Below are 26,984 nucleotides of genomic sequence, written 5' to 3'. Positions count from 1 at the left end.
TTAAACCAGTTTATACCTAAAAACTTATTTGCAATCTTACCATGTTCATCCTGGAATGCAGCACTTATTCCTGGAGGTACTCCTCTCCAATCACTCATACTGCGTGAGTGCCAACTTTCCACACGACGGGTATCAGTATTTATTCGCCAATACCCTGTTCCTCTAAATAGGTATGTTTTCTTGTTCTTGTCAGTACCCCATAAAAAGGAGGCTTGAATGCTGGTTATAGACAATCCAAGGTCTGATATTTTAAATGGGCCTGTGACTTGGAGCTTTGTATCAAAAATCCAATATCGCGGTCCTATAATTAAAAAAAAAATAACTAAAATGTCATGGCAAATATTTTTTTTTACATATGTGGTATCTGAATTGGTGAACATACTATGGTCACAAGGAATGCAAGGGTCCCTAAGTTTGCATATAACTCAAGCTGCAACCCCATCCGCACCACTGAGTGGACTTTGGGGACCTTCACACAATGCATAGCTCCCAACTGAAACATATGTTGTGAGGATTTAAATTGAAAGCTCAGCAACATTGCTGGTCCCTGTGGACAAATTATACAGTATCGTTTTATCCATACCAGGACTTATCCCAGTAATTGGAATTACCAAATGATATTTATTATCTATGATTGCATGCGTAGCCTCTACCTACCATTCACTAGGTAAACTTTGATGCTCCCCACCTCCCATCTTCCCGCTCCCCTTCCCTACACTAGGTCCAGCCCCTTAAAAGTCACACCCATTGGCTATATTGAGTAAATATACTTTATTCATCTTAATTAATTATTCAGATTCCCTTTTTGGGGTCCAATATTACTCCGATTGGAATGGGGTGTGTCATACTTGTGGCTGGACTATAACGTCCGGACTAGTGTTGTGTCTTATGTGTTGTCATTGTGTGTCTTGTTTGACATGTATGTATATGGTAATCCTTTCTCATTTGATACCAATTTCTACTTGGCTCATTAAACTGCATTTTTTAATCTTTTTCTATATATTTAACTTTTGATATCAAAATAAACATGATGAATTTTGGATTATTTCGGTTTTGATCATTTTTTTGTTGCTAAGAGTAACCCCTTTTGAGCCTGTTTCACACCAGGCTACCTTTCTCCCCTCTTGTATAGCTCCCAACTGTCCCTGATTTTGAGGGAATGTACCTCATTGGGAACAAAGTCCCTCTGTCCCTCTTTCTTCCTCATGTGTCCCTCATTTTGATATCATCTATATACTTGTATTAAATTGCACCATTTATCAATATAAAAGTGTTTTACAGTGTTTAACCTTTCATCCAATTACTAAATTGTTGCATTTTTACATTTCAATATAAAGGAATAGTAGTGGTAATAAAGAACTTGTGGGTCTAACCAATAATCTTTATGTATTAATTCTCCTTGTAAGGGGGTGTGGCAGGGGGTGTGTCCTATCCCTACATACTTTTGCTAATAGGTGTCAGAAAGTTGGGAGGTATGCACACTGTAATCGTGTATTTAGAGGTTTTCTGAGGATCACTGCTAGAAGTTAAAGTGATCTGAATATTCCCCCTGTACACTAAAGTATCATGCAGATATCTGTAAGTATTATTAATCAACATTGATTCCCTCATAACATGATGCCTGCAGTAGTATAAAACATGACCCGAATGATAAGAGTAGCAGTACCAAATAGACTATCCCTACTATAAATTTCAAATTCTCTGTACCTTCTGCATTTTACCTATTAGTCTTCTAGGTCAGTGTTTTTCAACCTTTTTTCAGTCAAGGCACCCTTTAGAATTGTGCACAATCCCAGGGCACACTAGTCTGAGGACATGTTCATAGCAAGAGGTGTGTCTGAGTACACACCTTTTAGCATGTTCGCGCATGACACTTTTTTTTTAATAGGCGCAAACGTATACACATTTGCAAATGAATGGAGGGCTCATAAACAAATAATGGCACCCACATGCAACTGCAAAAGGCGTGCAATTTACCTCACTGCACCTGGTGAGAAGAAGCCCTAAAATGTAGTCTGAGCAGCAGAGTTTAGTGATTCAGTTTACCCCTTCTAGCACAAATTCCCTAACAAATCGCCTCTCCTAGCACAAACCCCCCCTCCCAAATCCCCACTCCTGGCACAAACCCTTCTCTAACTTCTCCAATCCCCTCTCCTAGCTTAGCCCCTTCAAATCCCTCCTCCTAGTACAAACCCCCCCAAATCCTCCCTCCTAGCACAACTCCACCAAATACCCCCTCTTAACACAACTCCCCCACCTCCCGTAGGCACAAATCCCCCTGCTCCCAAATCCCCACTTCTAGCACAAACCCCCTGCTCCAACACCCCTACTATCCCCTCTCCCAGCACAATCCCCTCAAACCATCCCCTCCTAGCACAAATGTGGGCTGTGCTCACTCCGCCCCTCACCTACAATTTCTGCTGCCTGTACAGGAGCAGTGTAAAAAGGAGATGGGGCAGTAGCCAACCCCTTGACTCTCGTGCACTGTCACTCTGCAAGGAGAGAGAGAGAGAGAGAGAGAGAGAGAGAGAGCACAGCCCGCATGGCTCTCTCCTCCTTCTCACTGCAGCCAGGGCAGCCATCAGAGGTGGACAGCCCATACACATGTAGGGGGCCCAGGTGTCCCAAGGGCCAAGTTGATGCAGCTGTAGTAACTAGCAATTGCTAAGGCAGTGAGCCTCTCCCTGCAGACCGGATGCTGGTTTGGGGGCCATGCCAGTCGCAGCTCAGCCTTGTGGAAGAGTTGCGCTGAGTGTAACCTGCAGGACTGCTCAGTGCTCAACATGGACTGTTTGACAGTTGTTTGACATCACAATGGTAAATTGATTGACAATGTTGCTGGATGTTGGCCTGTGCTGTGTCTCTTTGCTGAATATATGGGGATGTCTCTTTGCTGGATTGGATTCATTTTCATATATTAAGTTGTATCAGTGTGAAAAGTCTAAAGCTTGTGAAAGGGGCCCCAAAATCTGATGGCTGCCCTGACTGCAGCTATGTGTACTTGTGTACTATGGGCGGTAAAACAGAAAGCTGTAGTGCTGCCCGACATGTCCTTAACAACCGATGATGTCATCAGTTGGTAGGACACGGGAGTAGCGCTCAGACCGGGATGTGGCCACGGAACCCCTGAGGACTCTTTGCGGCACCCGGTTGAAAAACTCTGTTCTAGGTTCTAGGTAGTATCTCTTATTATTATTTTTTCTGGCTGCAGTTCATGTGTTTCTGATACACATATTATAGACAGTACACACTATCCAATTTCTAACAATTTTCTAAAGTATTATTCCCTTTTGCTCCTTGTACACCTGTGTCTGCATTCTGCTTGTGCCCTGATCTTTTCTTTCACCTGGTGAAATATTGTGCCCTAGGGTTTTTTGTCTCATTGGGCAGTGAAGTAGTGGGAGTTAGATATGTCAGGAGCTGGCAGAAGCTAGAAAATCTGCTGTGCCTTGGGGTTAATATGACACGCCGAGGCTCCTGTGTGCAGACACAACCATGGGCTAAGAATGTGCGCAGATCCCAAGACCCGTCCTAACTTGTATCATCCCACCAATATCCAATTTGCTGAATACAAGAACAAAAGCCAGACTACATCTCTATTTATGGCTGTGTAATAATAGCTTCTTCATTCTCATAAACATGATGTGCCCTGTACTGTACACATTTAGAATTGTTACATTTCCAGTTTAATGATATATTGCCCTACAGTATTTTTTTTTTGTTTTCATTTAATGAACGTTATGTAACTATGTGAGTGCTGAAGTAATTGACCTCTTGCTGCTTTTTATTACTTTCTGCCTAAACCTGGCTGCAACAATGACAACATCTTTGTCTTGGCAACTCTAATTGCTGTCTAAAATGAACTGCTGCAAAAGAGACATGCTGCAAGTGCTCCTTTGAAGTATGTAGGGTCTTATGCCAACCCGACACACGGTCGGAATTTCCGACAACAAATGTTCGATGTGAGCTTTTGGTCGGATATTCCGACAGTGTGTAGGCTCCATCGGACATTTGCTGTCGTAATTTCTGACAACAAATGTTTGATTGCTGGTTCTCAATTTTTTCGACAACAAAAGTTCTTGACTGAAATTCTGATCGTCTGTAGCCAATTCCAACGCACAAGAATCCTACACATGCTCGGAATCAATTTGACGGATGCTCGGAATCATTGAACTTAAATTTTCTAGGTTCGTTGTAGTGTTGTACACTAGTGGTCATCAACCCTGTCCTGCAGGGCCCACTAACAGGCCAGGTTTTATGTATTACCTTGGGGAGATGCAGTCTAGAATACTGCAATCACTGAGGAGCAAATTATATCAGCTGTGATGTATTTCAGTTATCTTGCAAACCTGGCCTGTTAGTGGGCCCTGCAGGACAAGGTTGATGACCACTGTTGTACATGACCGCGTTCTTGACGTTCGTAATTTCCGACAACATTTGTGTGTCTGCAAGACAAGTTTGAGCCAACATTCCGTCGGGAAAAAATCCACAGTTTTGTGGTTGGAATGTCCGATCGTGTGTGCGTGGCATTAGAGCCTTCTGCTGTTCTTTGTGAACCAAGACCCAGGGCCAAATGGGGCACTATTTACCTAATTGTCCAACAGTAAGGTTATTTTGCGAAAATCAGTACATTATTTCTGTACTTGTAGTAGTTTTTCATTGATCCCTATCATAAATCAGGGGCTACCTGAATATTTCCCTAATATAGTAATGGGGTGCAGAGGTTCCACATGATCATTAAAATTAATTTGGTGCTATTACCAAGATGATATATTTGGTCACAGTTTAATGATTAATGGTAATGCTATTTTAGCAAACTGGTGGTCGCCATTACAGACTAACATCTAAGACTCTTTCAGTACCGGTGTATTCTGCTTACCATAAAAGAACCAGATGTTCCCAGCCGTGTCTTCCAAAGCAGCATCCACAGACTCAGGGATTCCTTTCCAGTGTCGGGAAGCCAAAGCTGGATAACCACTTTGCAGTTTACCTCCTCTAAGGCGCCATACATAGCCAGATTTGAAGAAAAACAGCTCCCCACGGATTGTGGATACAGCATCAAAATCTGTAGAACAGGCATCAGGCTGCACGAAACATAAGCCAAAAATTCTGTAAGTAATACACAGAGCTTAAGCTATTATTTATTACAATTATATCTAAAAAGATATCTATAGATATTTGTGATTCCAGAATGCATTATTTTTAAAATAGATTTTTTATTATATAGTTATATTATATGATTTATTCTCATAAATACACAAATGATCATATGACTGCTGTGGGATTGGAAGCTCCTATTCTTTTTGGGTACCTTTTCAGCACTTGTCATATCATGATAATCATAGTCAAATCGCCAATAAATATCACATTGAATGTTCTGATTATAAGTGTTAAAAGGCAAATCTGTGTTCTTGAGTCTTTATCAAAAAGATATTTTGATTTTTAAAATGAATGTTTTATACCTCACAGTTTTTCTAGTAATTTTAATCCAATCAAAGCACCCAGGGGTTTATTTTCTAAATCTGGACAGAGCTAAATCTGGTGCATAAAAATCCTTTTAGCTCTCAGGCTTTAGTCTGGGTCCATCACACTAGACGTGGTTCAAATTCACTGCTATATCACTGCGGATTCGGCATTGCATCTAAATCGCAATCTGTTTATGCGAACTGATTGCGGAGTGTATGTTAAGTTAAGGACACCCCGCAATCGGTTTACAAAATGCAGCAAGATTTGCAGAATCCGATCGCATGTGTGTTGACACCAGGCATGGGTGATCCGATTCTGCTGTGGACAAAAAAAGGGTCTTGCACCAGTTTGGTTCAAATGCAGTGTGGTTTGAGCTATACAAATCCATGGCTTAAATCGCACCCCAGAGACACTGCATGTAATTCACACAGGAATGTCCTGCGATTCCTGTGTAAATTACATGCAGTGTCCTGCACCGCATTAGTGTGAACCCCGAATTCATTGGCAAAGCTTAATTGAACAAGCTGGCATTAGAAGCTGATTGGCTATCATGCAAAGCTGCATCAGATTCTGAGTGCACCAGTTTTAGTAAATCTTCTCCACAGTTTGATAAATGTATACATGTAGATAGTAAGAATCTTCTAACCTCTGAAAAAGGGATCTCATTGCTCTCAGGTTCTGGCTGATTGCCTTCTGGCTGTGGAGTTGGAGCTGTGGTTGGGGGATGCGGTGCTCCGTACAAATACTGAATGCCTTGCTTATCGTCTGCACTAAGACTGAGTGGGTAACGGAAAGAGTAAAATGGAGACATCAGTGACTTGGAGACTGAGGAATGTTGCAAGCCCAGCACATGTCCAAACTCATGAGCAGCTACTTGCAGAAGATCTGTGCCTGCAATACATATGAAAAGAAACATTTGCTAGTTCAAGTACAAGGTTTCAGTGTGCAGCAAGAATTATGGCTGCCATTCTTGTTTGTAATTTAAAGCTAGAACCTACCTATACTGTTACCAATGGTCCAAGCTTCATCATAGTCAAAATGTACATCTCCCTCTCTGTGTGTCTTTGGAAAGAAAGCATGTGCAAGGATGCCCCCAGGACCATCGAAAGGCAGGTTGTCTCCATGCCAGTACCTGTAAAGTATTGTATTGCAGATTATGTCAATATTACTGTTATGATCCTCCTGGTGCCGCTGCTGGCTCAGAGTATATCTCTGTTCTGATCTCAGGATCTGTTTCCACTTGTGTCTGGATGTATGTACTCTTGTATTACACTAGTATTAGTAGCACTTAGTAATAATAAGCACTTGCATTAGTACTTATCAACACGAGTAACCCATAATTGGCAAGCACATCAAGCAAAGGAACCAAAAACACCATATTTTATCATTGTTATACATCCTTCAAAGCTGCCACCAATGAGTCTAATAGTGTGATGGGCCATTTAATTTAAGTTTCTTTGGGGGAAAGGGTGCGATGTGGATGGATCTATGTACTCCGTAAAGCACTACACACTATGGCCCGGATTCACAAAGCACTTACGCCACCGTATCTGTGCGCCGTGCCCATAAAACTAGTTACGCCTGAAAATAGGCTTCATCCGACCGACGTAACTTTCCTACTCCGTCGTATCGTGGGCGCATATTTACGCTGGGCGCATTTTCCGCTCCCATTGATTTTCTATGCACATATGCAAATGAGGGAGATACGCTGATTCACGAACGTACTTGCGCCCGGCGCATAATATACGCGGTTTGCGTAAGTCGTACGTCCAGCGTAAAGTTATTCCCCATATAGGAGGCGCAACTCATGCAAAGGTATGGACCAGGGAACACAAGCCGCCGTATCTTTTGACGTTTACGTTGTACGTGAATATGACTAGGCGTAGGTTACGTTCACGTCGTAGGAAGTGATTCGACGTATCTTAGGCAGTTGTTTCAGCGTGATTCTGAGCATGCGCACTGGGATGCGGCCACGCATATTTAAAAAGTGAAATTGTGGGTGGAACTCCCCTTTAAGTTCTTTTACCTCAAAATGCAAACAGACACCAAATCAAATGTAATGTCCCTTATGCAGACTACAGATTTAAAGTCTGATCTGACTTCTGTGCTAAATATATAATGTGCCATAGCACAATGCATGATTTCATGCTATATTATTTTTTAATAATAGTGCAAAATACTGTAATCAGTTATAGAGTAAAGGTTGGACTGACTGGTTTCTGGGTTCTCTGTAAAATGTTGTGGAAGAAGTGTCAGCAATACATAAATGTGTAAAATGAATAAATAAATTAAATATACATAAAATGCCTCTTAGGCCCCATACACACGATAGAATCCATCCGCTGAAAAATCCCAGCGAATGGGTTTCAGCGGATAGATCCTATGGTGTGTACACTCCAGCGGATCTGTTTCCACGGATATTTATCCCCTGGGATGGATTTCCAGCGGTTAAATATTTGATGACATGCTATCAAATCTATCCGCTGGAATCCATCCCAACGGATGGATCCGCTGGTCTGTACAGACTCACCGGATCCATCCGTCCGAAGGGATCCCCCGCATGCGTCGTAATGATTCGACGCATGCGTGGAATTCCTTATATGACAGCGTCGCGCATGTCGCCGCGTCATAATCGCGGCGACGGCGCGACACGTCATCGCCAGAGGATTTCGGCGCGGATTTCGATTCGATGGTGAGTACACTCCATCGCATGGAAATCCGCGGAAATCCTCGAGAGGATTTATCCGTGGAAACGGTCCGCTGGACCGTATCCGCGGATAAATCCTCCCGTGTGTATGGGGCCTTAGGATTATGAAGAGTTTACAGGTGAAACTTGAAAAATTAGAATATCATGCAAAAGTTCATTTATTTTACTAATGCAACTTAAAAGGTGAAACTAATATATGAGATAGACTCATTACATGCAAAGCAAGATAGTTCAAGCCGTGATTCGTCATAATTGTAATGATTATGGCTTACAACTCATGAAAACCCCAAATCCACAATCACAGAAAATGTTAATATTGTGAAAAGGTGCAATATTCTAGGCTCAAAGTGTCCCACTCTAATCAGCTAATTAAGCCATAACACCTACAAAGGGTTCCTGATTTTTTAAATGGCATCTCAGTCTGGTTCAGTAGAAATCACAATCATGGGAAAGACTGCAGACCCGACAGTTGTGCAGAAAACCATCATTAACACTCTCCATAAGGAGGGAAAGCCTCAAAAAGTAATTGCAAAAGAAGTTGGATGCTCCCAAAGTGCTGTATCAAAGCACATTAATAGAAAGTTATGTGGAAGGGAAAAGTGTGGAAGAAAAAGGTGCACAAGCAGCAGGGATGAGCGCAGCCTGGAGAGGATTGTCAGGAAAAGGCCATTCAAAAGTGTTGGACTTTCACAAGGAGTGGACTGAGGCTGGAGTCACCACACAGATGGATCCTGGACATGGGCTTCAAATGTCGTATTCCTCTTGTCAAGCCACTCCTGAACAACAAACAACGTCAGAAGCGCCTTACCTGGGCTAAAGAAAAACACACCGGGTCTGTTACTCAGTGGTCCAAAGTCCTCTTTTCTGATGAGAGCAAATTTTGCATCTCATTTGGAAACCAAGGACCCAGAGTATGGAGGAAGAATGGAGAGGCGCACACTGCAAGATGCTTAAAGTCCAGTGTGAAGTTTCCACAGTCTGTGTTGATTTGGGGAGCCGTGTCATCTGCTGGTGTTGGTCCACTGTGCTTCATTAAGTCCGGGGTCAATGCAGCCGTGTACCAGGAGATTTTGGAGCACTTCATGCTTCCTTCCACAGACAAGCTCTATGGGGATGCCGACTTCATTTTCCAGCAGGATTTGGCACCGCCCACACTGCCAAAAGCACCAAAACCTGGTTCAATGACCATGGGATTACTTGATTGGCCAGCAAACTCGCCTGACCTGAACCCCATAGAGAATCTATGGGGCATCGCCAAGAGAAAGATGAGAGACATGAGACTGAACAATGCAGAAGAGCTGAAGGCCGCTATTGAAGCATCCTGGTCTTCCATAACTCCTAAGCAGTGCCACAGGCTGATAGGTTCCATGCCACTCCGCATTGAGGCAGTAATTGCTGCAAAAGGGGCCCAAACTAAGTACTGAGTACATATGCATGCTTCTACTTTTCAGAGGTCTGATATTGTTCTATGTACAATCCTTGTTTTATTGATTGCATGTAATATTCAAATTTTCTGAGATTGTGGATTTGGGGTTTTCATGAGCTGTAAGCCATAATCATCCCAATTATGACAAATCACGGCTTGAACTATCTTGCTTTGCATGTGATGAGTCTATCTCATATATTAGTTTCACCTTTTAAGTTGCATTAGTGAAATAAATGAATTAACAAATGTGATCTATTGTGTAGGTAGAACTGGGGGCTAGAAGCTAAAAATCTTAATGCTGGCCATACACATGATTATTTTCTTTCAGGCAATTTCAATGACTCAATTGCAAAAAATACACGTAAAGATGTTTTCCCACTAATATCTCTTGGTTTTGATAAACGGTTGGTAGAAGGTATGTATTTTAAATAGAAAGGTACTTGAAAGTGGCTGATATTGCCTGGAAATTGCTTTGTGTACATGGCCAGCATTAGGGCTTATTGCTTTTTTTGTTTTTTTGGTTTTTTTTTAGTTACTATTATCTATATGATAATAAAAGGCAGCACAAGAGGACAACATAGGGTGGCATAATCTATATACATATTATGATTTGGCTCACATAAAAATAAACCCTGGAAAATATGAGGATTTGGGCATCTAAGGCCCCGATCAAGTCTGCCTGTCAGTCTTTCAGACCGGGCCTGATCAAATGGCACATGTATCTCTATGGACCGGCGAGTGTACACTGACTTGTGTCCATTCATACCTGCCTATCTGCAATCCGATCTGCAAAAAAAGTGGATCCGTTTACTCCCCGCCACTTATAGATCCGTGTCTGCTCCGCACAAACTGAGTAAACATGGACCTGTCCTCCACCTGTCACCCGCCCGCTCTGCTCTGTTCAGCAGGGGATCAGTGGGTAGATCTCTGCTGAGTAAATTGGATTCTGCCCCGTGTGAAGGTAAAACTTTGCTAAACTAAACTCCCCCAATCCACATTGACTATTTTTAATCCTTATGCTGCTAGGTTTAGTAAATAGGAAAATATATTATATTTACTTGTTTAATTTTTTTTTTTACATTTCTTCCATTGCTTCCTAGTTTTTGGCCTAGGCCAAAATGATGTCATTCATCTCAGGAGTCTTCATGGGCATTTTATTTTATTTTTTATCTGGAGGAGGGGAGGAGGGACCTTTTTGTCTAAGCACAGCCTCCTTCCTGCATACCCGAGCTAAGGGCAGATGGATTACTGGAAGTAAATGCTGAATGAATCATCTGCCCTTACTCAAGATGGCCACAGGGAAAAATGCCATAAAACTACCCCCTTTTTTGTAAACGCTATAACTTTTGCGCAAACTAATCAATAAACGCTTATTGCGATTTTTTTTTTTTACGAAAAATATGTAGAAGAATACGTATCAGCCTAAACTGAGGAAAAAATGTTTTTTTTTAAATATATTTTTGGGGGATATTTATTATAGCAAAAAGTAAAAAATATTAATTTTTTTAAAAATTGTCGCTCTATTTTTGTTTATAGCGCAAAAACTAAAAACCCCAGAGGTGATCAAATACCACCAAAAGAAAGCTCTATTTGTGGGGAAAAAATGATTTTTTGTTTGGGAGCCACATCGCACGACCGCGCAATTGTCAGTTAAAGCGACGCAGTCCCGAATCGCAAAAAGTGCTCTGGTCTTTGACCAGCAATATGGTCCGGGGGTTAAGTGGTTAAAAGTGGTTTCTCAACAAAATAAAGCATGGAAATATTTATGGATGGGTGGGTTTATTTGAATATAAAAAATGAATTAAATAGTGTTTTCTGTTTGTGGTGCTCATATACAGTTTAGATCTGCTTTAACAAATATCCATAGAAATATATCCATAGAATCCATCCATACCCATCTATAGAAATATATCAGAAGGAATGAAGGAATGAATACATTTGATAAATAAACAGAATGAAAGAAAAAATAAATAAAGCTCAACTCCAGCTAAATTATTTTTTAAGCTTTGGATAGACCTGGGGAGATACCTCGATTGAGATTGATTGCTGTCTGTGACCCTCATAGGGAGAGTACACACCACTTCCTGTGCCTGTGAAGGCAGGACAAGAAATGAAGGGAGCAGAAATGACCGGAACAGGAAGGCAGAGACAGTAATAACAGCTTTAAGGGGTTGTAAAGTTTTTATTTTCTAAATAGGTTCCTTTAAGCCAGTGCATTGTTGGTTCACTTACCTTTTCCTTCGATTTCCCTTTTAAATGTTTTTTTTCTTAGTCGGAATTTCTCACTTCCTGTTTCTCCTCAGTAAGCTTGCCCCCATCATCCATGGGGGTTAGTCAGCCAGAACAGCTTACTGAGGAGGAACAGGAAGTGAGAAATTCAAACAAAGAAAAAATAAATTTAGAAGGGAATCTGAAAGGAAAAGGTAAGTGAACCAACAATGCACTAGCTTAAACCTATTTAGAAAATAAAAAATGAACCTTTACAACCCCTTTAACCACTTAGGACCCGGACCATTATGCAGGTTAAGGACCTTTCCCCTTTTTGCGATTCGGCACTGCGTCGCTTTTACTGACAATTGAGCTATCGTGCGACGTGGCTCCCAAACAAAATTGGTGTCCTTTTTTCCCCACAAATAGAGCTTTCTTTTGGTGGTATTTGATCACCTCTGCGGTTTTTATTTTTTGCGCTATACACAAAAATAGAGTGACAGCTTTGAAAAAAAATCAATATTTTTTACTTTTTGCTATAATAAATGTCCCCAAAAAAGATATAAAAAAAATAAAAAAATGTTTTCCTCAGTATTCTTCTACCTATTTTTGGTAAAAAAAATCACAATAAGCGTTTATCGATTGGTTTGCACAAAATTTATAGCGTATACAAAATAGGGGATAGTTTTATGGCATTTTTATTATTATTTTTTTTTTACTAGTAATGGCGGCGATCAGCGATTTTTTTCGTGACTGTGACATTATGGCGGACACATCGAACACCTTTGACACATTTTTGGGACCATTGTAATTTTCACAGAGAAAAGTGATATAAAAATGCAATGCAATGCAATGATTACTGTGAAAATGGCAATGGCAGTGAAGGAGTTAACCACTAGGGGTTAAGTGTGCCCTAAGGGAGTGATTCTTACTGTAGGGGGCGTGGCTGTAGGTGTGACGTCACTGATCGTCATTCCCTATATCAGAGAACAGTGTCACTGTCAGGCCCCGTACACACGTCCGAGGAACTCGACGGGCAAAACTCATCGTTTTGCTCGTCGAGTTCCTTGTGAAGCCACCGAGGATCTCGGCGAGCCAACTTTCCTCATTGAACAACGAGGAAATAGAGAACATGTCGGCTTCCTCGGCCGAAAGTGTACACATGCCGGGTTTCTCCGCAGAATTCAGCTCCGATCGAGTTTCTGGCTGAATTCTGCCGAGAAACTCGGTCGTGTGTACGGGGCCTAACACAGAAGAACAGGGAAGGTGTGTTTACACACACCTCTCCCCGTTCTTCAGCTCCTGTGGCCAATCGCTAGACACGGGCGGCGATCGGGTACGCGGGTCCCGCGGGCGTGGTCACGGAGCTTCGGACCGGGTCGCGAGTGCGCCGCGGCGCGCTCGCGACCCCACGGCTGGGCTCTTAAAGGCAACGTACAGGTATCGGCGTGAAGGGGTCCTTAAGTGGTTAACAGAGGGGCTAACCCTTCAATATTTTAGTGTGAAAGTGTTTTTTTTTGCAGTCTGTATTTCCATTTAAAATCTCCCATCACATTCTGCACAATATGAAAAGAGAATATGAGAAGACACAGACTCTAAATAAGGGCCTGATAGAGGTTTTGGCTGTTGGGCTTTAACATAAAGACACATTTATCCATTCACTTAAGAGTTTTTCAGGCTTGGGGTGAAAAAGTAGACTGTAAAAAGTATTTCAAAATTTATTAATTTACAAATCTTTTGATGGATAACCCTGTTTCTAGGTATGTGTGTCAACTGTGTATTAAAGTGATTGTAATGGCTCACATTTTTTTTTAATACCAAACATGTTATACTTACCTGCTCTGTGTAATGGGGAGACCTGAAACCTCCTCTTCTGGGGTCAGCTGGTAGCGCTCTCCTCAGCTCTGCTTGCTATGAAGGCACACGTGCGTACTGGATCCCGAGCCAGGGTGTGTGTGTCTATAGACACACACAGCGCTGCTTAGCCCCACCCCCCACTTCCTCTTCTCATGATTTAGCTACTAGGCGAAGGAGCCAATGGCTTCCACTGCTCTCAGCAAAGCTTGTAAGAGCACAGAGAGGGGAGAGAAAAATTAAAGCAGGTCACAGTGCTGGATTGATACAGGACTCAGGTAAGTGTTAGGGAGGGGGCTGGGGGGCACTGCTGTTTCTTAATGCCGAGAATGCATTAAAGAAAAAAAAACTTTAGCCTTTTCAACCACTAAAGCCTCGTACACACGATCAGTCCATCTGATGAGAACGGTCTGATGGACCGTTTTCATCGGTTAACCGATGAAGCTGATTGATGGTCCGTTGCGCCTACACACCATCGGTTAAAAAAACATTTGTGTCAGAACGCGGTGACGTAAAACACAACGACGTGCTAAGAAAACCGAAGTTCAAGGCTTCCAAACATGCGTCGACTTGATTCTGAGCATGCGTGGATTTTTAACCGATGGTTGTGCCTACAAACGATCGTTTTTTTCCCATCGGTTAGGAATCCATCGGTTAAATTTAAAGCAAGTTGGCTTTTTTTTAACCGATGGTTAAATAACCTATGGGGCCCACACACGATCCGTTTTGACCGATGAAAACGGTCCATCAGACCGTTGTCCTCTGTTTAACCTATCGTGTGTACGAGGCCTTAGTGTAGTTTGACCAGCATTGCCATTTCTTCTATGTTGGATTATAAATGTGCGAGCGGCAGTTTGATGAAACACTGCTTGATTGAGCTCTCTGTTAGCCTGGGTTCACACTGGTGCGCTTTGAGTCGGCCCCAGGGCGGGTGTATCCAATGTTTTTATCTGTTTTACTCATGGTTTTAGCAACAGACTTCTAAGGCCCTGTACACACGAGCGGATATCCGATGAAAACAGTCCGCCGGACCGTTTCCAGCGGACATTTCTGCTCCGGATTTTGATCTGATGGCTGTACACACCATCAGATCAAAATCCCTGTGGAAAACATACGCGGTGACATGGCCGCGCCGTCGCCGCGACGATGCCGCGGCGACGTGCGCGACCCTGGAAGGTAAATACTTCCACGCATGCGTCGAATCACTTCGACGCATGCGAGGGATGGGGATCGGTCGGACTTATCCGGTGAGTCTGTACAGACGACCGGATAAGTCCGACGGACAGGTTTCCAGCGGATAGATTTCTTAGCATGCTAAGAAATTTTTATCCGCTGGAAAACGGTCGGCTGGACAAATGTCCGCCGAAAAATGTCCGCTAGGCCGTACACACGACCGGATTTGTCTGCTGGAACTGATCCGCGGATAAATGCCAGCGGACAGATCCGGTCATGTGTACGGGGCCTAATAGGTCGCACATTTCCTGAAAGCACTCCAAATGTCCTGCATGTTGCATCTTTGCTACACTTCCAGAAAACGCAACAAAAATGCGCAACCTAATAGAATTCTATGGGACCATGGCTAAAACCACAGGTAAAATGCATGAAAACCGTGGATACACCCACCATGCGGCACAGTGTGAACCCAGCCTTTATTGGTCTACCTGTTATTTTCTTTGTCAGATCTAATTACTGTTTAGCTCTCACCTGCAGAGCACTAGACTGATAGACCCAGGGATTGTGGGATATATACTTTCTTTACAGGAAATTTCAGTTCTCACACAAGTTATGTGCTACCTTGTGTAGTGGCATGACACATGCCTCAACAAATGACACTTTGAAACTACATGATCAGTGCACATCTTATGCAGGTGCAAAATACAAGGTGCAGGTTGGAAGTTGTTTTAAAGCCTTTAATACTTTCCCAAATATCAGGTGATTTTTGATCATTATATATTTGGGGTTCTTTTAGCAATCATAATCATTTATAGATCTATAATAGGTAAACATCTAGAATACATATTCTTACATGAACTGCTTTATACATCCATATGTAAATATACACATGTGTGTGATGGTGGATAATATTTGAACTCACCGTGTAAAATCAATAACAATGTCAGCCCGCCCTTCATACACCTCAGTGAACGTCAGAGGGGTCACCTCACTCCATACTCTCAGTGCTTCAGCAAGAGTCCTTCGTACCTTCACTTTACTGAGCTGCCATGGGAAGCGGATAATCCTGAAACATTGGAAGCAAAGTTATCATGCATGGATGATGACTAATCTATATATGTACTGTCAGAGACAATCTCCTTCATTTTCTGTCTCAGGTAAACAGCAGGAATTACAAGAAGATCATTCCAAAGTGAGAAATATTTCCTCAATAACAATTGTCACTAGGACCAATAGTTCAATTTCCCCAGCAGGAACACAGACCGCAATAAAAACATAGGTTCTAATTTTTTCACATTCTGTCAAAAAGTAAAAAAATTTAAAAAATATCTTGGAAGTGCAGTCGCTGTAGATCTGAGGGGGAGATCTGGAATGAGGGGAAGCTCTGCTGATTTTATCATCCACTCATTTGCAAGCTAAAATGCTATTTTGTTTCCTTGCATGTCCCCTTTAGATCTACAGTGACTGCACTTGAAAGTGCAAAGTGGATTTGCCTTTCCTAAACAACTTCTACCATGTTAAAACTGGATATAAACCACTCAGGTAAGATACAATGAACATAGCTTTACCTGTATGTTAGGTTGGTCTTTTCCCAGCGTCCACCAGAGAGTACAAAGCGTTTTTGTCTGTTACGTCCTGAGGAATCTGGGGGGGCAGGAATATCAGGAACTCCACAGCGAGGGGGATTCCATGAATTGTGAGGTCGGAGCAATCCCTTTGTATGAGTGTTACGTGTCCACGGCCTTGGTTTTACCGAGGAGTGCTTCTGGTCCTAAATGTAAAATAGATGAAGTTATTCCTTCAGGGATGTGTAAAGATCCATCTTTGTTCCCCTCAATTAGGACTGAGGTGTATAGGCAGCCTAACACGCATATCAAAGTTGGGTGACTCAGTATCCTGAAATGGTAAATAAATGTATGTGTTACTTGTGTTAAAGAAAACCTGCACTAAGAGAATGCAGATACCGACTCAGAATAAACATGGAGATCAGAGTAAAGTTAGAGCTTCTAAATTGCTTACTTGTCTTATGTTGGGTACACACGGGCCGAAAATCTTTGTTCTGCCAGAACTTTCAGTCTCTATGTACAGCTCATAATCCGACAGAAGCTGATCTCATGACTGGCTTCTGTCAAACAAGCATGCCTGAAAACCAGCCTCTGATCAGCGCAAATCAGATCAGTGCCAATGGCTGCGAGTGCTGATCAGTGTGTTCTGGCTGGGGGGGGGGGGCTGGGTAGTCCCCTTGTCAGAACACAATAGCTTAGCAGGGAGGTCCCATGTGTACCCAGCATTAGGTGAAATACTTTTTAATAGCATCCGACAAATCGCAAACCAAATTTCCGAAAGTAATGGCATCGCAAACGCGTTACACATTTTGCCACGATTTGGAATTACCAGTGGAATCACAGCAAAACGCGTGTCAGAAAACCTGAGAGTTCCTAACTTCCTGTAATGAACTGATAACACCTCTGCTGCACTATCAGACCTGCTCAGTTCAACTTTGTAGCCTACAGAACACTTGTCCTCTATTTTATGGAGCTAAGAAGAGGAAAGGGTTAGTAATCCAAATGAGGAGCAAGCCCTCTGGAGTACCAACACTGCTCCTCCATCATCAACCTGGCACAGGAATTGTGTTACTGATAGGATCACCAAGCAAAAGTAAAAGGAAATGATTGAAAAAAGAAAACTAATGCAATCCTCCACATCTAAGAATTGGCAAGTTACAACATTTTATGTTTTTTATTCTTGGATTTAGATGTGTAGCGGGTGCCCTGCATATCCTGCTGGCTGGCCAAGCTGGCCAAGATTTTTCTGGGAGGGAGAAAGTGCCTTGTTCCGGTTTAATTTCGAGCATGCGCACTGGGATACCCCCACGGACGGCGCATGCGCCGTTCAAAAAAAAAGTCGTTTACAACGGGTCACGACGTATTTACATAAAACACGCCCCCATCACATCGATTTGAATTGCGCGCCCTTACGCTGCCAAAGATACACTACGCCGCCGTAACTTACGGCGCAAATTCTTTGAGGATTCGAAAAAAATAAGTAAGTTACGGCGGCGTAGTGTATCTTAGATACGCTACGCCCGACGCAAATATGCGCCGAAGTACGTGGATCTGCCCCACAGTCTATTCAATTACATCTAGTCAGATAAACCCTTGCACTAAACAGTGGTTTTAGAATCTAAACAACATTTTAGAACCAGTGATATCATGTGGTCAGCTTTAAGATAGGCTTAAAGAGTTCATTAAGGTATTGATAAATTCTTGAAATCATCCCTTTATCTCTAGATGTGGAGAGACATATTCTCTCGAATAATGTGTTAGTAGGTTGGGTAGAGAGGGAGAAGTGTGTGGAAAAAAATTCTTTTATCTGAAGATATCTTTCATGCTCTGTAAGGGGAATACCATCTATCCTCTGAAGAGCCTCAAAGGGCCTGAATTCCCATTTATATTGTAAGGATCCTAGTGTGGTCTTATTGGAGTTTATCCAGCTTGAAAATGAGGATCTATCATTAAATGCTGGGGCTAATCTGGGATCCCCAAGGAATGAGGTGAGTGGCGAGATAGGGGAAGATAATATAAATATGTCCTTAATTTTAAGCCATAAATGAAGCATATGTGCCACTATCAAATTGAGTTTGCGTAGTTTTCTGTATAGGACGTTGTTGGACCATAATATACCCTGGAGATGGAAGGGGAGGATGGAGGATGTTTCATAATTGTGATGATTATGGCTTACAGCTCATGAAAACCCTAAATCCACAATCTCAGAAAATTAGAATATTGTGAAAAGGTGAAATTTTCTAGACTCAATGTGTCCCATTCTAATCAGCTATTTAAGCCTTAACACCTGCAAAGGGTTCCTGAGCCTTTAAATGGTCTCTCAGTCTGGTTCAGTAGGAATCACAATCATGGGAAAGACTGCTAACCTGACAGTTGTGCAGAAAACCATCATTGACACCCCCCATAAGGAGAGAAAGCCTCAAAAGGTAATTGCAAAGGAAGTTGGATGTTCCCAAAGTGCTGTATCAAAGCACATTAATAGAAAGTTATGTGGAAGGGAAAAGTGTGGAAGAAAAAGGTGCACAAGCAGCAGGGATGACCGCAGCCTGGAGAGGATTGTCGAGAAAAGGCCATTCAAAAGTGTTGGGGACTTTCTCAAGGAGTAGACTGAGGCTGGAGTCAGTGCATCAAGAGCCACCACACAGACAGATCCTGGACATGGGCTTCAAATGTCATATTCCTCTTGCCAAGCCACTCCTGAACAACAAACGTCAGAAGCATCTTACTTGGGTTAAAGAAAAACAGACCTGGTCTGTTTCTCAGTGGTCCAAAGTCCTTTTTTCTGATGAGAGCAAATTTTGCATCTCATTTGATAACCAAGGACCCAGAGTATGGAGGAAGAATGGAGAGGCACACACTGCAAGATTCTTGAAGTCCAGTGTGAAGTTTCCACAGTCTGTGTTGATTTGGGGAGCCATGTCATCTACTGGTGTTGGTCCACTGTGCTTCATTAAGTCCGGGGTCAATGCAGCCGTCTACCAGGATATTTTGGAGCACTTCATGCTTCCTTCCGCAGACGAGCTCTATGGGGATGCTGACTTAATTTTCCAGCAGGACTTGATACCTGCCCACACTGCCAAAAGCACCAAAACCTGGTTTAATGACCGTGGGATTACTGTGCTTGATTGGCCAGCAAACTCGCCTGACCTGAACCCCATAGAGAATGTATGGGGCATTGCCAACAGAAAGATGAGAGACATGAGACCCAACAATGCAGAAGAGCTGAAGGCTGCTATTGAAGAATCCTCGTCTTCCATAACACCTCAGCAGTGCCACGGGCTGATGACTTCCATGCCACGCCGCATTGAGGCAGTAATTGCTGCAAAAGGGGCACAAACCAAGTACTGAGTACATATGCATGCTTCTACTTTTCAGAGGTCCCATATTGTTCTATGTACGATTCTTGTTTTATTGATTGCATGTAATATTCTAATTTCCTGAGATTGTGGATTTGGGGTTTTCATGAGCTGTAAGCCATAATCATCACAATTATGACAAATCACGGCTTGAACTATCTTGCTTTGCATGTAATGAGTCTATCTCATATATTAGTTTAACCTTTTTAAGTTGCATTAGTGAAATAAATGAACTTTTGAACGATATTCAAATTTTTTGAGTATCACCTGTATGTATGTGTGGTTTCTAGGTTACCAATTCTTTTGAAAGGTATTGATATATAGCCACATGGATGTTTTTCCATACCATTTTTTCTAAATTTTTAAATAAAGTTTGTTTTGACTACGCTGCCTGGTCTTATTTTTGCCTACCTTTGCAGTCTGTACTATACAACTGTCTTTTTATTCTTTCATTAAGCTTCTTACTTGGGCATAGATCACACCTAATTGGTGAGTGAGAGAGTTATATACCCCTTACACCTCGGGCAAGTTTTACCTACATTTTTCAAACAGCAACAGTCACTCTTCTGGCTTAATAAACAATCTAGGGGTGCCTTTTTTAAATTTATTGCTGATTTGGATGATATTTATTACAGGTACTTAGATAGCACCATCAAATTATGCAGCACTTTACATTTATATTATACATTCACATCAGTCAGTGCCCTCAAGAAGCTTACAATCCTAAGGCCCCGTACACACGGTCGGTTTGGTCCGATGAGAATGAACCGAAGTTAATTTTTATCGGACCAAACCGACCGTGTGTATAGGCTATCGGTCTGGTTTCCTTCGGTCCAAAATTTCTAAACATGCTTCAAAACCGAACCGATGGACCGCTGCCCCATCGGACCAAACCGATGGTTAGTACAGAAAAGCATTGGTTCAAAACCCGCGCATGCTCAGAATCAAGTCGACGCATGCTTGGAAGAATTGAACTTCGTTTTATTCAGCACGTCGTGTGTTTGACGTCACCGCGTTCTGACCCGATCGGATTTTGGACTGATGGTGTGTACACATATCAGGCCGTACGGCCACTTCAGAGGTGAACCGATGAAAACGGTCCGACGGGCCAGTCTCATCGGTTTGGTCCGACCGTGTGTACGGGGCCTTACAGTTCCTAACTCACATTCATATATACACATGCTAGGGCCAATTTAGACAGGAGCCAAATAACCTGCCAGCATGTCTTTGGAGTGTAGGAGGAAACCCATACAAGCACAGGGAGAACATGCAAACTCCATACATGTAGTGCCATGGTTGGCATTTGAACCGACGATGCTAAATTAAGGACATTCTTCACCATGTTACTACTTCTCAGGACAGTTCCTTTAGTAAAGGCCCAAAAAGTTATGGACAGCACCAAGACCCCCTTAGAAATGTTGCGGGCCAGGCAAGCACTAGTATTGATGTCAGGTATAGCAGCAGCAACAGTCACTAGGATCCTTCACTCAAGTCTTTACTCACAATGTCCATGGATACTTGGATGCCTCCTTCCAATATCAGGCGGATCATTTCTCAGTGAATCTTCCAGACCAGATCCCCTGTGAAATCCCTTGCTTAGCTTTTGAGATTTTTGCAGAACAGGCCCCCAGCTCTGCCACAAGTGGGACCACAGGTAAAAATGTCAGCTGAGCTGCCCAGAAGAGAAGCAATCCTTCAGGCTAGGAATCTCTTCTCCTGGACACAATAGGGCTCCGTCAAGTCCCAGACTATTGTCATTTTTTTCTAACCCATTCATTTTTATAGAGTTCAACATTGTAATCTACGTTGAACTCTATAAAAACAATCATGAACTATTTATATGTACTGTAGCTACAGAGTACCACAGCTGAAGTATAACATGTTGCTGGGGATCATGTTATACTGTATGTAAATATAAGAACTACCTGTTTAGCAGAATTCCACATAGCCCCGAACACTGCTCTCTACCTTATACACTTATGATGATCCAACAAGAGTTTAATACACTTTGCATGTGAGGCAAATATGCAAAAACACATAACTTGCAGGGCCCATGTGCTTGTTCCTAAAGTAGTAACTAACCCAAAAACAGACATTTAAAAGCAAAACTTTTTTCATTTTGGATAGAGTAAGGGAAGGTTATAACCCCTCTCAGTTTTTTTAACATCTGTGACCCATTGGGGAGATTTATCTTTACTTCCTGTCGAATAGCCAAAACAGGAAGTAAGAGGAAATCCCTGTAAGTTAATACCCCCCCCCCCCCAGGTCACCAGAACTAGTGTCCCAATTGGAAGAATTCCCCTCTATTTCTGTTCTGGGGACGACCCAAGATTTTCTTTTACGACCACTTTCGATGATAACAGAGAGAATGAATCTTCATTCAACAGGCAAAATGATCAAAAAGACCTTACAGATGTTTTGACCATCTCCACTCTTTCCAAAAAAATATAAAAAATGCCTTTAGTTATTCTGTACTTTAATACATTGCAGCTTACCAACACTTCGGCCCCTTTCACACGGGGCGGATCCGCCCCACGAACCTCTGCTTGCTCAGCGGGGATCGCTCCGTTGATCCCCGCTGAGCCGGCGGATAACAGGGCGGTCCCCGCACACTGTGCAGGGACCGCCCTGTCTTTTCTCTGCTCTCCCCTATGGGGGGGATCGGATGAACACGGACCGTTTGTCCGTGTTCACCCGATCCGCCAGACGGATAGAAAAGTAGGTTTTTCCTCTGTCACACTTTGGCGGGTCGGAGCGGGTCGGATGTCAGTGGGCATGTCACTGCTGACATCCGTGGCTCCAAAGAGGAGCACGGAGCGCCCGTTCAGGTCCGCCTAAATAACTGGCAGGCGGACCTGAACGAGCCACCCGTGTGAAAGAGCCCTTAAATGTGATGACTGCACTAATTTTTTTATTTTTTTTACTCTTTACTTTCACCTGTTGATAGGCCAGTCTGCTGTTTTTCAACTTCATTTAATTAACCAAGCTGTCCATCTAAAACAACAGTTAATTGAATTATTTTATTCAATCCTTTAGTCATGTCCAGCTAAATCTGCAAGTGTATCAAACACTACCCTCTCCCTAGATTGACAATTCTGCTGTCCAAAAGCTGTTTCCATAGAGTGGAGCCATACAACAGCAAGTGTGTTACTGGTCAGATCTCCAGATGAAAAATAAAAGAAAAAAGCCTAAAAAAAAACATAAATGCTGTCGCCACTTTAAGGATTGGAAAGCTGCAAAATAATCTATTTTTGTTTTGGGGTTTACTACTCCTTAATATAAAAGATTGCTTTCGCACTTGGGCTTTGGCTATAAAGGGGGGCTTCATTTAAAAATAGTCTTTTATGGAAAGATCATCTCACTTCAGGTTAATTTCAGTGTGAGTGTGTACACAATGAAGACAGGTGCATTCAACAGGTGCACTCTTTAAAGGATAAGTCCACCGTTTGAAAAAAAAAAATGCACTTCTTTTTTTTGCAGGTAGAAAAATGTTCATATATTTATATATTTTTTCTTCTAAGGAGCCTGCAGAGCATTTCAGCCATGCTCAGCAGATCGCAATGCAATCTCAGGCTCCTGCAGACTATCAGGATAGCTGTCTTCTTGCACATATATGTGTGTATGACTGTGTGTCCCAAGCGTGTCAAGATCCTACGGGGTAAGTGACAGCACCAGCCAGTAAGACACTGGCTGCAAAAAGCGCCTAGAGGCGATTCAGTTCGCATGTGTAGCGCTTTATACTGTAAGTCACTCACTCACTCACTCACTCACTCACTCACTCACTCACTCACTCACTCACTCACTCACATCATACATGCAAACAGTTACCTGAGAGCAGGAAGATCAATGGACTACAAAGGACTGTCACCAGTGCCCTCTCAGTTCATTGAGAACTACAAGCCATCAGCTGGGAGGAGGAGTTGGGCTGTAAATGCTGAAACATGTTACATGTTTCATCCTAGGTTGGAACATGTAACATGTTCAAAGGTGAACTTATCCTTTAAATAATGAATACACAAATTGAGCCTGATTAAAGGAATTGATTATCTGTTCACTTAGCAAAGGGGATTTTTACTTACCTTTGTGAATGTGGTGAATATTCACTTAGCAAAGATTATCCAATCACGTGGAAGGAAATATAAAAAAATATTTTTGCTTGCACATGATTGGATGGTTGAAGTCAGTAGAGCTTCACCTCATTCCTTAACCACTTCCCGACGGCCGCATGTATATGTACGTCCACAATATGGCACGTACAGGCAAATAGGTGTACATGTACGTCCTTGCCTTTCCGCGGGTCGGGTGTCCGATCGGGACCCCCCCCCCCCGCTACATGCGGCGGTCGGGTTCCCTCGGGGAGCGATCCGGGACGACGGCGCGGCTATTTGTTTATAGCCGCTCCGTCGCGATCGCTCCCCGGAGCTGAAGAACAGGGAGAGCCGTGTGTAAACACGGCTTCCCCGTGCTTCACTGTGGCGGCGTATCGATCGAGTGATCCCTTATATAAGGGAGACTCGATCGATGACGTCAGTCCTACAGCCACACCCCCCTACAGTTGTAAACACACACTAGGTGTACCCTAACTCCTACAGCGCCCCCTGTGGTTAACTCCCAAACTGCAACTCTCATTTTCACAATAAACAATGCAATTTAAATGCATTTTTTGCTGTGAAAATGACAATGGTCCCAAAAATGTGTCAAAATTGTCCGAAGTGTCCGCCATAATGTCGCAGTCATGAAAAAAAATCGCTGATCGCCGCCATTAGTAGTAAAAAAAAAATAATTAATAAAAATGCAATAAAACTATCCCCTATTTTGTAAACGCTATAAATTTTGCACAAACCAATCAATAAACGCTTATTGCGATTTTTTTTAATAAAAATAGGTCGAAGAATACGTATCGGCCTAAACTGAGGGGAAAAAAATTATATATGTTTTTGGGGGATATTTATTATAACAAAAAGTAAAAAATATTGCATTTTTTTCAAAATTGACGCTTTATTTTTGTTTATAGCGCAAAAAATAAAAACCGCAGAGGTGATCAAATACCACCAAAAGAAATCCCCTATTTGTGGGGAAAAAAGGACGCCAATTTTGTTTGGAAAAAACGTCGCACGACCGCGCAATTGTCTGTTAAAGCGACAGTGCCGAATCGCAAAACCTGGCCTGGGCATTAAGCTGCCTAAAGGTCCGGGGCTTAAGTGGTTAAACTAAGTGAAAATTTTCTCACAAAGTGCATGCACTCAATGGCTGCTGGTACTTTTCTGGGGCAACATCTGGATGCTCCCTGGCAGTGCCGGAACAAGGTCATCCAGCGCCCAGGGCAAAGGGTCAGGGTGCCCCCCATCCCTGCACTAAACCATTGTGCCAGGGGCAGCCGTCCCTCCTGCCCACCCCTTGTCCCGGCCCTGCTCCCTGGGGTAAAAGGCTAAGCAGTCTGGATAGAGAAATCTCCCCTGCTGGCTGTAATCAGACAGACACAGCACCTGCAGCGGTCTGAATACTTGAATGGTGTAACAGCACTGGTGAACGGAGTGAACCACAACTGCGGTTAGCAAGGATTTCAATGCGATTCTCTATGCGACAACTCAGTACTGGATCCCAGGCGTCACTTCCCGCAACAGGAGTTAGGGGGATCTATACATCATCTCTGTGTCACATAAAGAAAGGCGTTGAGCTACTAAGCATAGACGCATTACGATATGCGACCAGAGCTTAGCGTTTAAAAAATATAGTTCAAGATCAATATTCCAATACACCTCTATATGCAGGTGATTATCAGTAAGGGACCCCAGGTGTAACAGGAGTTTGGGGGTTCTGTACATCATATCACCATAAGCATATAGGGATGTATTAGGCAACTAGGGGAGATGCTATGAAATAGCATCAACCCCTAGCATAGAAAAGTTAGATCAAACATGTTCAGCAATTAGGACAAGGCCTATGAGTATTTTACACTTCTGTCAAGCACGTAGTAAATGTTAGTTGCAGTAACAAGTATTAGTTGCAAATAAGAGGCAATATAGCTCAGGTACTTTGAGAGTACATGTAGTAACTAAGAGCTGTAGTTATAAGTAGTAGTTATATATGGGAGGTGAATATAGCTCAGGTAGGTTGAGAGTACATATAGCAACTGAGAGCTGTAGTAATAACTATTAGTTATATATGAGAGGTGAATATAGCTCAGGTAGGTTGAGAGTACATATAGCAACTGAGAGCTGTAGTAATGACTATTAGTTATATATGAGAGGTGAATAGCCCAGGGTTTTTGCGTGTAGATGTGCCTTTAACATATTCCTTAGCAGACAATCCTATAACACAGCAGTACATCCTAGATATGTTGAGCAGCTGAAGACATGATAAGCAATAGAAATAATATAGCTGGTATATAGGTAGCAGGTCTTGCTATAGCACTATAAGTAACAGAATGGCAACTTATCCGTTTTGCAGTCTTCAGTATAGATACTAGGAATGCTGTGGTGAAAGATGTTCAGTAGGAAGGTCTGGAAGGTTGTCCCCAGCATGCTCTGAATAGCAGTAAGTGTAGATGGCATTAAAGAAGTAGTTGAGGCTGGAGCGGTGTTCCGGCATGGGGAGCAATGGCATCCATTGGTGTAGCGTAGGCCGAGCTCCGGCTAATAGGCTACGGCTGACAATAATAGAACAGGGGCTGTATTTCCTTTGAATGCCAAAAAGCAGGAGATCAGGTGCAGTGCATCGCACTGATTTCAAACAAGGTGCCATGTGCGGCCCACTTTTGCATTCCACGCTGGAATGCAGGGCGGCGCCGGGCGATGACATGTCATCGCCCGAGCGCCGTATGCGTTCCAGCACGGCGCGCCTGTTACAAACGGTAACTGGCTGCATTCAATTGTATGCAGATCCTGCAATTTTCTACTGGGCTCCTTCAATTTTTCATTGAAGTCTGTCAAGCTTAGTGGTGATGACAGGGCCACCCATGGCTTGCTTTTCTTCCCATTCAGCAGGAATAAGCTGGTGTTCAAGCATGTATGCCCAACTTATGTTTTGCAGGACAGCTGTATACAAATATATGCATACAAATGTTATTACTAGATTTGTATAAATATTAAAGGGTAGCTGTAATAGCAGGAATACACGGTTAGAAAATCGATCGATAGCTCGACCGCCGAACCAACGAAACAGCGTTTGTTGGTCGTAATCATCGTCAGCAATAACCAATCAAAAAAAAAACTTTAAAAGAGCAATTG

At 42.6% G+C, this 26,984-nt stretch overlaps 1 protein-coding gene across 1 annotated transcript in view; it reads right to left on the bottom strand.

Annotated features, from left to right (window-relative positions):
- MMP11 (matrix metallopeptidase 11) overlaps positions 1-26,984 on the bottom strand; it is a 56,033-nt gene that overhangs the window by 1,573 nt on the left and 27,476 nt on the right. Inside the window, exons 2-7 of the mRNA XM_040349036.1 lie at positions 16,403-16,605; positions 15,757-15,900; positions 6,465-6,598; positions 6,113-6,357; positions 4,880-5,084; positions 41-301 (exon numbers count right to left, since the gene is read on the bottom strand). Coding sequence (XP_040204970.1) covers positions 41-301; positions 4,880-5,084; positions 6,113-6,357; positions 6,465-6,598; positions 15,757-15,900; positions 16,403-16,605 — 1,192 coding nt within the window. The remainder of the gene's footprint in view (positions 1-40; positions 302-4,879; positions 5,085-6,112; positions 6,358-6,464; positions 6,599-15,756; positions 15,901-16,402; positions 16,606-26,984) is intronic.

This window comes from Rana temporaria, chromosome 1 (assembly GCF_905171775.1).
Source record: "Rana temporaria chromosome 1, aRanTem1.1, whole genome shotgun sequence".
NCBI classification, from domain to species: domain Eukaryota; kingdom Metazoa; phylum Chordata; class Amphibia; order Anura; family Ranidae; genus Rana; species Rana temporaria.
This window is presented reverse-complemented; position numbering and strand designations above follow the sequence as displayed.